This window comes from Enoplosus armatus, chromosome 22 (genome assembly GCF_043641665.1).
Source record: "Enoplosus armatus isolate fEnoArm2 chromosome 22, fEnoArm2.hap1, whole genome shotgun sequence".
NCBI lineage: Eukaryota > Metazoa > Chordata > Actinopteri > Centrarchiformes > Enoplosidae > Enoplosus > Enoplosus armatus.
This window is the reverse complement of record NC_092201.1, coordinates 12,737,397-12,751,298: the sequence shown is the minus strand read 5'-3', so window position 1 is coordinate 12,751,298 and position 13,902 is coordinate 12,737,397. Positions and strand designations below refer to the sequence as shown.

Below are 13,902 nucleotides of genomic sequence, written 5' to 3'. Positions count from 1 at the left end.
CTATCCAACGTTAACCAACTAAAGCTGCCGTTTAAAATATGTACAGATGCGTGTATAACTGTATTTTAACCACCTGTGTAAAAGCTGTGAGTGGCTAATGTTGCTTCCAAAAATATATATTTTCATGTATATAAGATTACTGTGTGAGATATTTCTACCTAATCCAAAAATTACACGGATACCATAAATTACAGTGGTACTCATTTGTTACGTTCATCACGCAACCAACAGTCTTTAGCCGGGGGCGCGACCAATGAGAAACGCCACAGCAAAAGCGTAGGGTGGAAACAAGTGGCGTCAAGTTAGCGGAAAGCATAAACGGAAACGTCCACGATACGTCAGGAAGTGATGCAAATTACCTTTAACAAATAAAACCACAAACTTCACAGCACGGTTTATATATCCTGGTAGCGTAGAGGAAGTTTACCTTGAGTTTTTATTTTGACAACTATAACCGGAAGTACAGTACAGTTAGTCTTGCTTGACGCTGGCGGAAAAGAGCAGGATGTAGCGGTACATGAATCGGGCTCGCCTCACATCAATCCAACCATCTGAAGTCCCTCTCTCTTTTTATGTCGACGCGGTGATTCGGGTTTGGGGGATGGGTGTTGTAAGGATCGTCAGCAGAGACGACTAACGTTTGAAAAATGTCCAACATCCTCGATGCGGCGTCCAAAGTGAAATGGGACCGCACGGCTGCGGCGAAGCGAGCCGTGTTTCTCGCGGCTGCTGCTTACGGTGTCAAAACACTGTACCCCATCATCTGCAAGCAGCTCAGCAAAAACAAAGATCCCAGGAATAATCGCCGGCTTTCTAAGGCGGAAAACGGTTCCAATTGTTTGGTAAAAACACAGATAGATGCTGCGGATCATAAGAAGGCATCCCCGGGGGTAAATGCAGAATTTTTCAAGCAGATCCTCGAACTTGGTAAAATCCTTTTCCCTAAGCTCGTGTCTAAAGAGCTCGGTTTGCTCTCCTTGCACTCGGTGGCGCTAATATCCAGGACGTTTCTGTCTATTTACGTGGCTAGCCTGGACGGCAAGATTGTCAAAACGATCGTGGAGAAGAAACCCAAGAGCTTCATCATCCAGCTGATCAAATGGCTCCTCATTGCCATCCCGGCCACGTTCGTCAACAGCGCCATCCGGTACTTGGAGTGCAAACTGGCTCTGGCCTTCCGCACCCGGCTAGTGAACCATGCCTACCGGACCTACTTCACCGATCAGACCTACTACAAAGTCAGCAACATGGACGGGAGGCTCGCCAATCCGGACCAGTCTCTCACCGAGGACGTGATGATGTTCTCCCAGTCGGTGGCCCACCTCTACTCTAACCTCACCAAGCCCATACTGGACGTGATGCTGACCTCCTACACGCTGATACAGACCGCCAGGTCCAGGGGGGCCAATGCCACCGGGCCGACCCTGCTGGCCGGGCTAGTGGTCTTCGCCACGGCTAAGGTCCTGCGGGCCTGCTCGCCCAAATTTGGCAAGCTGGTGGCCGAGGAGGCTCACAGGAAAGGCTACCTGCGCTATGTGCACTCCAGGATCATTGCAAATGCTGAGGAAATAGCTTTCTACAGGGGACACAAGGTATGCAGGGCTGAATATATACATATAGAACTATTGTGGCAGGCAAGCAGCAATATTACAGGTAATATGGTGGTAATTAAATTATAACCACAAAAGTAAATCCCTATTCTCTATTAATAAATCATTAATAGACCATGTGCTACTAAGGTTATCAGTATGACATACAATCATTACATTTATGACAGTCTACATAGATGGGTTAACTGTATTAGACAAATATAAACATTTAACACTTCATTTAGTTTTCTTTACCCTCCTCTCCTTCCTTCCTTCCTAATCCAGTTATAAACAACATGAGACATTTTAGATCATCTTGATTAACCACATCCCATGACAAAGTTAATATAGTGTCATAGCATGTGTGCGTCAGGCATGAAGTGCTACTGTGGTGCTCTGTATTGCATTGTGGTGTGTCCATTGCAGGTGGAGATGCGTCAGCTGCAGAAGTGCTACCGGGCTCTGGCGGACCAGATGAACCTGATCCTGTCCAAGCGTCTCTGGTACATCATGATCGAGCAGTTCCTCATGAAGTACGTGTGGAGCAGCAGCGGCCTCGTCATGGTGGCCGTGCCGATCATCACAGCTACCGGCTTCGCAGACAACGGTAAGGAGGCCTCAAGGTTGCCCCAAACCCTTCCTTTTCAAAACCCCTGGGAGCCTCAGTATGTCTGATTGTATCTGATAATATCTGGTGTGTAGTGAGCCTTTTTGTGCCACTGTAATAGTCGTGTGCTTCATTCTGCTGTGTAAGCACATTTCACCAGGCACATGAGGATCATTTGCATCTCCAAACCAACAGGCTGCTGCTTCCTCCTCAAGCAGGGGCTCATTAGCCTGTGTGAAAACAGTAGCTGCCTCCCACACCTCCCTGAGGACATTTCATCAAAAATAAAGCTACAACTGAGTCACTTTGTTAGCTGATCAGCACTACTGCCGTGTCACTGCTGATATTTAAATAACGATAATTTAAATAATAATTTAAATTTCCCTGGTATTCTAATGCCCACACGTAGTAGGAATATGTTGTCACTGGCTCACAGGGCACAGCATTTGATAACATGAAGCCGAATGGAAAGTTTGATCAGTTTTGTTGCTTAGATGAACGTGTCTGTAGTATCACAGGTTCCTAAATGAGCTGTCTCGCTCTGTCCCCCGTCTCTTGTCTCTCTTTCCGCCCTCTAGAAACGGCAGACGGGCAGACGCACGTGATGGTGAGCGAGAGGACGGAGGCTTTCACCACCGCCCGTAACCTCCTGGCCTCAGGAGCGGACGCCATCGAGAGGATCATGTCCTCCTACAAAGAGGTGAGGACACTGCATGCTGAAGATAATGTACCTTCGCTGGAGCGCAGCCCGTCTGTTCTTACTGGAAATACCAACCCAGATCAATGTTAGTCACTGCAAATGCACTTGATTTACACCAACAGGCTACAAAACAAACAGTGTATTGCCCACAGCAGTATTGGGATTCATTCACAAAAACCATAAACTATTTTTGAATGATCTTGCCCCCACGAGAAACAAAGACATTAAGGACATGGCCCTCCCATGTGCCTTGATAACTGCACACTTGTTTGGAGCTGAAAACAATCAGTCCATCCATTGATTTGTTGATCGGCAGGAGATACATTAATATTTTGATTATCAATTAATCATTCAAATTAACCGTTTAAGTAGCTTATCTCTTAGTCAGACTGTATTGCTATTCTTTAAGTGCCTATGTTCTTTCATGATATCCATGATAAGATGAAGCAGGATTTTATTTCCAAATTTAAGATATTAAAGGTTGATCTCATTTCTAAAGAATATGATTAGTCAGACTACAGTGTCAGACGTTCTCATGATGGAGTGGTCCAACAGATGGGTGGCTGGATGAATGCACAGATTGACTGAAGGACTGGCAGATGCACTCTGTACAGTATGTCCGTTGCTCTCTCTTTTCCCGGGATGCAAAGCTCGCCGTGCGTGCACAGGAGTTTATCTGAGTCCCCGATTGAAAAAGCAAAGAAATCACTGAATGAAAGGCCTCGTTCATTGAGGGCCAATTCCCTGATCTCTCGTTGCATTTTAATCCCCCCCCCGCCAAAAAAAAAAAGACCCATTCATGCATTCTCTCTCTCCGGCTGCATTTTGAGGTCCATAAGAGGATTTGGCCGCAGCACATTTGTGGTGAAGCTGTGTTGCAGTACAGCCTGTTTGTACGTGGTCTACTTTTGATCATATAGCATAGTGTGTCTGTCTGCGTGTCTGGGAACAAGGTCGTTTTTTGCGGCCTGCGCTTGTGGTGAAGAGGAGGAATCGCAACTGTTTCAAAAGTGCGAGCCTGTTGTTGGCTGCTTCCTGAAGTGTGAGTCACTCCTTCTCAAAAACGACCCATTGTACCAACTTTACTCACACCAAAGTGTGGACATGCAGGGCCAGACACACACACACACCGCTGTGAGATTTTAGAAAACACTAGCTCCAAGTGAATTCTTTTATATTGTCCCGACTGTCATTTCACCGCAAGACACTGGCTCATAAAAACAAAACACTTCCCTGGTGGCTACGAGTTTTAGCCTGCATTCAGCTCTGCTCTGTTGTTAGATGTGCAGCAGCAAGCCGCTGCATGCAAGGCCAAGAGATGTGCGAGTGTGTGTGTGTGCAATTTAACAGGCACATTCCTCAGGAAGCATGCCCTGCTCACGCCTCCAAGCACTCTGCCTATTTGATATGACAGTGTACAGTGTGTTTATGTGTCTGTTGTGTGTGTGTGTGTGAGTGGTCAGATGGCCCCATGACATGTCCCTGCTCGTGTTAGTTTGTTACTCATCTTGTAGACTCGGCTGTGTTCTTCGCAGGTTCTTTTTGTTTCTTGTCTTTTTTTACAGCTTTAGAAGTTGTCAATGAAATTTCTCTAAATAATATAAGATGTATAATCCATGTGTTTTCTGCCCAAACAACTGCAAAATGGGTCTCAAAATCCAATATTTATGTAGAGGTTTTGCACAATTTTCCTCATCATTGTTATTGTTTGGCTACAAAAGGCTTTGCACAGCACTTTGGCTACAAAGGCTGCTTGGAGGAAATTTTAAGGACAACTTATGTTTGTCTGAAGTTCTCAAGAGATCAATTTTTATCAGTTTGGAAGGAGGCAGGAGGAAACCTTTTGTATATCCGAGTAAACGTCACATTTTATGATTTGACAGCTTAACTGGGTGAAGTTGGTCCTCTGATACGTGTTAGACCACATTAGATCTCATCATGGGGGGAAAACACTGAACACAGAAACCTTTTATCGGCATTAATTCCTCAAGATTGAATCTAGTACCACTCTGTATGTCACTGTAGGTCAGCCAGCAGTGAATCCTGGTGTGTGTGTGTGTGTGTGTGTGTGTGTGTGTGTGTGTGTTGACTGCCCAGAGCTCCTTCCTTCAGGGCTTAGCCTAGCTGTGAATAATCCTCCATCTGTTGATCTTTCAGCCCGCACTTCTGCTTCTCTTTCTCACTTTCCCTCTCTCTCTCTCTCTCTCTCTCTCTCTCTCTCTCTCTCTCTCTCTCTCTCTCTCCCTCCCTCCCTCCCTCTCTCTCTCTCTCTCTCTCTCTCTCTCTCTCCCTCAGCATGTGCTCAGACACTTATCAGGCATCTGGGGGAGGACAGTTGTCATATGTATTGGCCTGATGTATCATAGCTCTACTTACGCATGCACAGGAACCACAGCACCTTTTACACCTGTTCAGTTCCTGAATTTAGCATCTGTTTTTGGAACCTGAAGGACTTCTGACGCAATTTGATGCAAGACAATAACTCTTTAGACTTTGCCGACCATACTCGTACTCGATTGCATCAAATGCCAAAGAAACCTCAAACTGAAAGCACAAAGAAGTGCATTTCACTCACATCCCTGCACTTTCCAATTTGGGCAAAGTCTGTTAGAAAACGTCATTTCTTATCATGGGAAATGATTATATACAATATATAATATATATATGGTGATGGTTTGCTGGAGTTGTACATCACTCAGCAATCACCCAAAATCTTGGCCACCAGCAAGCCTGCCAGCACATAAATCATTCCATGCCCTTGTGTTGGTCCATTTTGTAGGGCTGCAATTAATAAATGAGTCTAAAAGATATCCAAAATAATGACAAATGCAGTGAACGGAGCCCTACATGTTGTGTGACTTTTTCAATGATACAAAACGCATAGAAACAAGTAAATCATTCATTTCTATTCGTATGTCAAGTAGTTTGACTTCATAAATGACAATCAGTTGTACCATTTTGAGCTGAAAGTCTGTCATATTGAAGGTGGAGATGTTCAGGGATATATTTACACAATTTAAAACAAAATCAGACAACATCTGTCTTGTCTCTTTATGACAAAAGTGACAATGATTTCTAAATGATTGGAGATAACAGATTCTCTATCCCCGTATTCTCTATTCACCATTTTACATGAGCAACACAGTCACTCCTCCACTCTCTAGGTCTGTTCCTCCCTCTTTAGACACGTTTCATTTCATTTGTGTTATGGTTTCTTTCTTCTTTGATCCAGTCACATCTCTGAAGCCCCACATGGTGTCCATGAATTCCCAGAATTGGTATTTGTTGTTTAATGTAATCAAGCTGTGTCAACAGCCTGCATTGTCTCGCTGCAGGGTGCAGCACTAAAGCCAAAGCAAGAGGGCGATTTCTCTCTTGGTTTTATCCTCATTTGTCCTTGAGTTTCATTATGTTTAATGCAGAACACCCTCCGGCTGCTTATGAAGATATTTGTTTTGCTCATTTTCCTTTTATACCTCAATACATTTTGTGTTTATCTTGTGTTAACATCATTTTGTGCTGTTAAAATCATTACAATTGCTTTTGTTTATCCTCTAAATTTAATTAAAAGGATTTCGCTTACATTTTAATGTATTCTGTTTATCGGTTTGTTTTATCATAGTTCATATACTCTCAAAGACCATCACACATTATGCGCAGCAGGTCTTCAGATCTGTTTTGTATTTCTGTATTTATCCATTATGTTTAGCTAAGGACTATTTATCCAACATTTCTTAACTCTTTCAACTGTTAATTCTACAGTTTAGCTATTACTTTATATTTCGGCCATTTATAACCCCTCCACACACACAGTCAGAGTTTTATCAGCACATGACCATGACAGTGACCTCACTTGGGTCACGCTAACATTCCTCTGTAAATGACCTTTGACCCCTGTGTGTTTGATGGGACAGGTCACTGAGCTGGCAGGCTACACTGCTCGGGTCCACAACATGTTCGTGGTGTTTGAGGATGTCCAGAGGGGTGTTTACAAGCGCTCCTCTCTGTCAGCCACAGCAGGAGCAGAGAAGAAGAGCAAGCCTGAGATGCACATAGATGGACCACTGGAGATAAAGGGTAGGCCTGTTCTGCTGTACACAGACACACAGACACACACCCTTCTGTATTAAAATAAACTGATAAACAGCCTGATTGGCCAGTGGCAAACTCCACACTGGCTTTGGTTGGTTAGTCCCAATGCATTGTGTGCACTTAAATAACCCCAACTCAAGTCAAACTGTAGTCAGTATTACATTCATTGTTCATTTTATAGTCAAATTAACCATAACACCAAATGAACAGCAAACATCAGCCCTAAGGGATAAAGTGAGTGTAAGTTACGTTAAAACACATCTTCAGAGCAGCTCATTATAATGGTCACACAGCTGCCTCTCTGTTATCTCTCACCAGAGTTTTTTTTATGTCCTTATCTGGGGCAACTGGCACAAGCAGAATAAATTCCTAGATCACCAACATGATATTACAAAGCAATCAGCGGTATCAAGGTCAAAGGTTGGAATCATTGCATCCTTATGGAAACATTCGATTGACCCCAGAATGAATCTCCGGCTAGAGAGCTCTGTTAAGCTAAGAGATAAGTGATGCACTAAAGAGGGATTCTTTTTATTTTTAACCCCATAATTCCTGCTATGTAGGTATTATCCCATCCATACCCATGCTTATGCCTCGACAGTCTCATCCTCAATTTCAGCTCTTATACGCTGTTATTCTATTTCCTCTCTATTCTCTCCTCAGGTGACGTGATAGATGTGGACAACGGCATCGTGTGTGAGAATGTCCCAATTATTACACCGAATGGGGACGTAGTAGTGTCTTGCCTGAACTTTAAGGTGAGACAGCTCCACTCGATTCTCTTGGGATTTGCTTCTAAAGTATAGCTCTTCTATGCTGTATTCTATCAGTTAGAATGGACTAACATATAAAAACACACCAGAATGGTCATTTAATCTCTACTCCAGCACCAAACTCCACTTAATATTGCCTATTAATGATATATTTGCAGGCGCTCCAGTTCAGATGCTCTCCATGCTTCACCATCAGAAGTTTCACCATAATTACAGATCAATGCCGACGAAAGTGTAAAACATTTCAGATGTCATTTGGACACTAACGCCCTTTCCTATTTGGAATCATCAAAATCAGTAATTTTTACAAGTTGGCTGATAGAGAAGTAAGAGGATCATTTTGGATGACTAACATCATGTTAGCCCGGATTATTGAAGCCATGCTAACAGGTAGCCACGCCCCCTCATGACTCTGTTTCACCAGCTGCAGAAAAAACAAAAACAAAAACAAAAACTCCTGTGGGAGTATTGCTTTCAGCAACAGCACTAGCCGCTCATGCTAACAGACCTCAGTCAAGACCGCACCAAGCTCTGGTTGTGAACTCTGACTTGAGGTCAATACACCCTGCTGACGTTGAGCGGGTAGATAGCAGGAAATCCTGCTGACACTGTGCTTACGCCCACAAGGGTAGAGATCATTCACCAAATGTTCAGCTACGTCTTCCTTTTCTCATAGTGTAAATATTTCAGTGGAACTGCTACAGTGTGTTCAGTTGAGTTAGCTATTAGGCAGCAGTTACTCATGTGGCAGTCAGTTGGTTAGCTTAAGCTGAATATCACATCACCACCATTGAGATGCTTTCATATCTTTCCACGTGCTATTTTGACAACGACACTTCTCAATGAGCACCTTTTACAGGCCTACTGTACTGTGCCATTATGTTCATAATGAGTTGCACCCAAGTGCTTTTTTTCCAGGAAGGTTTGTTTGTTTCATGTTCCTGTTTAAAATCTTTTCTTTAACCTGCTTCTTTGAATGGTTCAGGCTGATATATTGAGGGAAATATACAGGGCAGTTGGTATGCTGTAGCTTTCACCTTGATCTACTTTATGTAGGTGCAGTGATACCTGGCTGATAAGGAAGTACAGGTAGATTATAGGTAAGGTAATGTGTAACATAATATAGAAAACATCAGGGTGTTGAATACTGCATTGGACAGTTCTCATTATGAATGTTGGTCTGGATTTTTCAGAATTGTGGGGTTTTCTTTTTTGATTGCTTATGTGTAGAAACACAATATCTGCTGTGCTGCTGCTCTGTTGCCCTGTTAGCTGCAGGCAAACTAGAGGCATTTAGTGATACCTGCAAACAGTTTGATCTGGCTTCCAGCTGTAGCTCAGAGACAGGGAACAGACACCTAAAATACAGTACAATAACATAGTTTGTTAAAAAGATCTCTGAGGGGAGGCTCTTCCTGTGTTGACATTTCAGATCTCCTTTGTGAGTAAGTCATATGCCGTCTATCAAAAGCTGCACGCCCACTGATGCTTCCACTCTCTCCAGGGCTTTATATCTTAATGGCGTTTTGTAATTACGCTGAGGACAGACTCGGCTTAAGGGGGATTAATAAATTCTCTTTCCATTTCAGGTAGAAGAGAGCATGCACCTATTGATCACGGGGCCCAACGGATGCGGAAAAAGCTCTCTGTTCAGGATCCTCAGCGGCTTGTGGCCTGTGTACGGCGGCCGGCTACACAAACCCTCTCCCCAACATATGTTCTACATCCCTCAGAGGTATACACACACCTTCACACATTACTTAGTCCACTGTCCCACAGCAGTGAGTTGTACTGAAACTACTGTAGGGTTTGATCATTGTACTGGTGAACCCTACCAGTAATCTAATCCATTGTAACAGAACCTGTGTGTGTGTGTGTGTGTGTGTGTGTGTGTGTGGCTGAAACCAGAGCTTTGGCTGCAGTGAAATATTTACCACCCAGACAAGACTTGAAGTACTTTCAATTACAATCATTTCTTCATCATACTTCTCTCTGTATGACTGTCATTTGATAGTAAGTAAGTCTCATTTAGGTGTATGTTTGTAACTATGTCAATGTTTTCATCCATGACTTTTGTTATATGTGTATATATTCACCCAACCCTACACTTTTCATGGAAACCAGGAAAGTAGCTAATAGTTCATATAAGCTTTCATTTTGTCTTTTTTTTTGGGTAGAAAAGTGTCAGCTTCCTACAAAAGGCTGTCAGGCTGTGCCATATGAGATAATGCCAATCAGTCGGCAGAAAATAAATAGGTTTTGATAATCTGTTCATCTTCTGAGTCATTTCTCAAGAAAACAAACAAACATTTGCTGCTTTTCTGCTTTGCAAGTGAGGATTTTCTGCTTTTATTTGTCTTATACGATCGTATACTTAATATCTTTGGATAATATCTTGGACTGTATATCTGAATATGATATGCCATGAATGCCAGTCTCATTCAGTACGACATGGTAAAGAGTTGTAGCATTGGAGTCATACATCTGTTGAAGACACATGATGGTTGTGGCGTCAATGCTCTCAATCGATCCTCCAGAAAGGTGGCAGGAGGACTGTAGCCCTTAAACTGAACTGAACCGAGTCTAGAACAAACAAATCAAACGTAATCTCACCCAGGGCTGCTTAGAGGCGCAGACTCAGCTGACTCCCTCCAGCAGAGCGGTGAATATTTTATACATAGGATGAGACGGCCAGCTGGCAGCTGTAACAGAATCCAATACATTATGTACAACAGATACAACAGAAGAGTAATGGGTGTCTTTCTCTTTGTGCTTTAAGTGTGTAAAAGATGTGGCCCTTTGTCAGCTCATCCGGAGCACTTGATGAAATGAGGGGTTAACAAAGACACACTCAGTGGATAAGGTGTGTGTGTGACATGTGTGTGTGTGTGTTTCTCCAGGCCATACATGTCCATGGGTTCACTGCGGGACCAGGTGATCTACCCAGACTCCGTGGAGGACATGGCTGCCAGAGGCCTCAGTGACAAGGACCTGGACGCCATCTTGGACATAGTCAACCTCTACCACATTGTCACCAGAGAGGGAGGTAGGACAGTGATAGAGACAACTTTGAGATTAGAGATGCGGAGCTGTGTTTCAAGTGAAAGTAGGAGATGAAGACACACAAAGAAAAACACACAAAAAAGCTTGAAAATTGCTCACTTTAACACTTTCTGACACCCTACTTCAAAACTAGACAAAGTAACCGTAAAGATAAATAACAGAGACACAACAATCACCACCTAGGCAAATAGAAAAAGTAACCATCAAAAATACACACTAATCATCAGACAAAACAACCAGCAGACAAATTCACCATCAGACTGACAAAAATAACGAGAGAAAATAGTCATAACCGAGACAAAATAAGACTAAATAACCATCAGAATAACCAGAAACAAATTGGCAAAATAAACATAAACTTGACAAAATAGACTGAATAACTGCACAATAGAGACACAATAATCATCACGTAGACACATAGAAAAAACAATTATCTAAAAGACAAAACAATCATCAGCTAGACAAAACTAGACGAAATAACAATCAGCCACTACAACTAAGTCTAATTGAGCACTAAGATTTAGATGAGAATCAGTCGTCTTTGAACTGCAGTGCAGGTTTGCTGGTGTGTTGAGATCAAACAGACTAGCTTACGTCTGTGTACCAGCCAGAGGCTTGACCTTGTGCACCCGGGTATTACTTGTATTGCCTAAACTTGAGTCTGTGGCTAATTGGCAGCCGCTCTCCTCTCCTTTGCCGAACAAACAGGCCTATTGTTGTGATCCAGCTACAGTACAAAGCTTAGAGCTGCAAGAGGGTTAACTGTATGAATGGCCGCACTGTGGAAATGTTGAGAAAGGTCTTGATCAAATGAACTCGCGCGCAAACACAGTCGCGGATCATCAGTCGCGGAGGTGGCCACAATATAACTGCAAAGGATTTCCCGTTCAGTTTTCTGTTATGTCGGACTCTTACACAGTGGGACTAGACTGGTTAAACCTTTTAGCAAACGTCATGTCTTTCAGTGCTGTTCCCCTCCTTTTGTAATGGCTGTTGGCAATAACAGCTACATAAAAACCTGTATGTTTACGTTTTAATTATTCATTACACTGTGTTTTTGATTAGCTCTTTATGTACAGGACTAATATAGGCCAGAGTTTCCACTACCTTAAAATAAGGCAATGCACTTTCTTAGACTAGATTTCACTGAAATGTTTTTGTGTCCCATCATGCTCTAAATGCCATATATTCCGTACATCTCATATGTGGATAAAACTATATCTATAATCCCCAACTGTCACCATCTCCAAACAACATCTTGGGTAGGAAGTGTTTTCAAGGTTGTGTGACGTCTTCTTTCTTTGCGTCCAGGCTGGGATGCTGAGCTGGACTGGAAGGACGTGCTGTCAGGTGGCGAGAAGCAGAGGATGGGCATGGCTCGCATGTTCTACCACAAGTAAGGAGAAACAGGATCATCGTTGTCTGCCGTTACACGCCGAGGCCCTATACGCTGCTTTCTGACCTCTCAGCTGTACTTGTGTGTTGCTAATTAGCGAATGTTAGCATGCTTACACACTAAACATGGGAAACATTATACCTGCTAAACGTCAGCATGTTAGCATTAGCATTAAGCTCAGAGCACCACTGTGGGTATATGTACAGCCTCACAGAGCTGCTAGCGTGGCTGTCTTGTTTCACAGGAGCAGCGTTAGTATTTTATCTAGGGCAACAGTTGGTCCTTTTCTAACTGTGCACATGCAAACGATCTCACTACATAACCAATCTCATGAGCAAATATTAAAACAGTTTCCCCTTCAGGCCTAAATATGCGCTGCTGGATGAGTGTACCAGCGCTGTGAGCATTGACGTGGAGGGAAAGATTTTCCAGACTGCTAAGGACGCCGGCATCTCTCTGCTCTCCATCACACACAGACCCTCCCTGTGGTAAGACACATCCCACAGAAAATGTATAGTAATCTGTTCAATAAAAGAGATGTATAGTGTCTCTCCAGAAACCTGGTGGAGAGTTTTCAACCCACCATGATGTTGTATATTCATGGTACACACCAAGTTAAGAAAAGCGAAACTGCTGAAAGACACTCTCCCGCTTTAAATCCTTCCTCTCCGCCTCCAGGAAGTACCACACCCACCTGCTGCAGTTCGACGGGGAGGGTGGCTGGCGCTTCGAGCAGCTGGACACGGCGACACGCCTCTCCCTCACCGAGGAGAAGCAGCGGCTGGAGGCCCAGCTGGCCGGCATTCCCGAGATGCAGCATCGCCTCAACGAGCTCTGCAAGATCCTGGGAGACGACTCAGTCCTCAAAACAGCCGAGGAGTGAGAGGGAGGGGGGGGAGGGGAGGGGAGGGAGGGGAGGAGAGGCCCAGAGGGGAAAAGAGACAAGAGGGGGAAGAAGAGAAGAAATGTGGGGGAGGAGGAGAGTGTGGGAGAAGAGGCAATGAAAGGAAGAGAAATCCGCAGGGGATTTGTTAGTGTTTTTTTTCAGGCTTTTGCTGGTTTAGATCTTTTTTTTTTTTCCTTTTGCTCCGAGCCTCTCCCGTTAAAGCAGGAGAGCTCTTAATGCCAGCTAGTTTTTAAACTTCTCTCCTCTCCTCTCCCTCTTCTTTTAATCTCTCCCATGCCCTGCTCCAGCCCGAGAGCTGGGTGGTGGAGGGGGAGAGTGAAGTGGATTCAGTGTTAGCCCTTTGCTACGCACATCGACTGCATACTCAGCTGTAGTTTTTAAATGTTTGCTTTTGGCCGTGTTTTCCAACATCAATTTGCCGCCGTTCAGAGCGGCAAAAACTGATCAATCCAAATTTAACTGAGATAACGATTTGGTTTGTTTGTTTTATAGCACTTTACTCTGCTTTCTAGAGGGCTGTTTTCTGTTTTGTTGTGGTAGCTCACAGTGAAATACGGTGATAGCTGCGTTTTAGCTGGAAAAATAAACTTTTTAATATAGAACCACTAAATAATGTCCAAAGCAGTATTCCACGCTCAGTAAACTGGGTGGTGCAGAATCCACATTTGTCATAATTTAGCCGTAGATTTTAGTTTTTACTGAACTTAATGTGACCTCTTAATTTTGAGAGGTCAAAAGAGACTATTTTTCAAGATGTCACAATATGCCTTTTGTT

At 43.5% G+C, this 13,902-nt stretch overlaps 1 protein-coding gene across 1 annotated transcript; it reads left to right on the top strand.

Annotated features, from left to right (window-relative positions):
• The first annotated feature begins 632 nt into the window (after positions 1-632).
• Positions 633-13,103, top strand: LOC139305031 (ATP-binding cassette sub-family D member 2-like). The gene is made up of 10 exons (XM_070928966.1): positions 633-1,592; positions 2,016-2,196; positions 2,775-2,896; positions 6,811-6,973; positions 7,652-7,746; positions 9,351-9,496; positions 10,662-10,807; positions 12,136-12,220; positions 12,583-12,708; positions 12,899-13,103. The coding sequence occupies exons 1-10, from the start codon at positions 648-650 to the stop codon at positions 13,101-13,103; spliced, it is 2,214 nt and encodes a 737-aa protein (XP_070785067.1). The 5' UTR covers positions 633-647.
• The last annotated feature ends 799 nt before the right edge of the window (positions 13,104-13,902 follow it).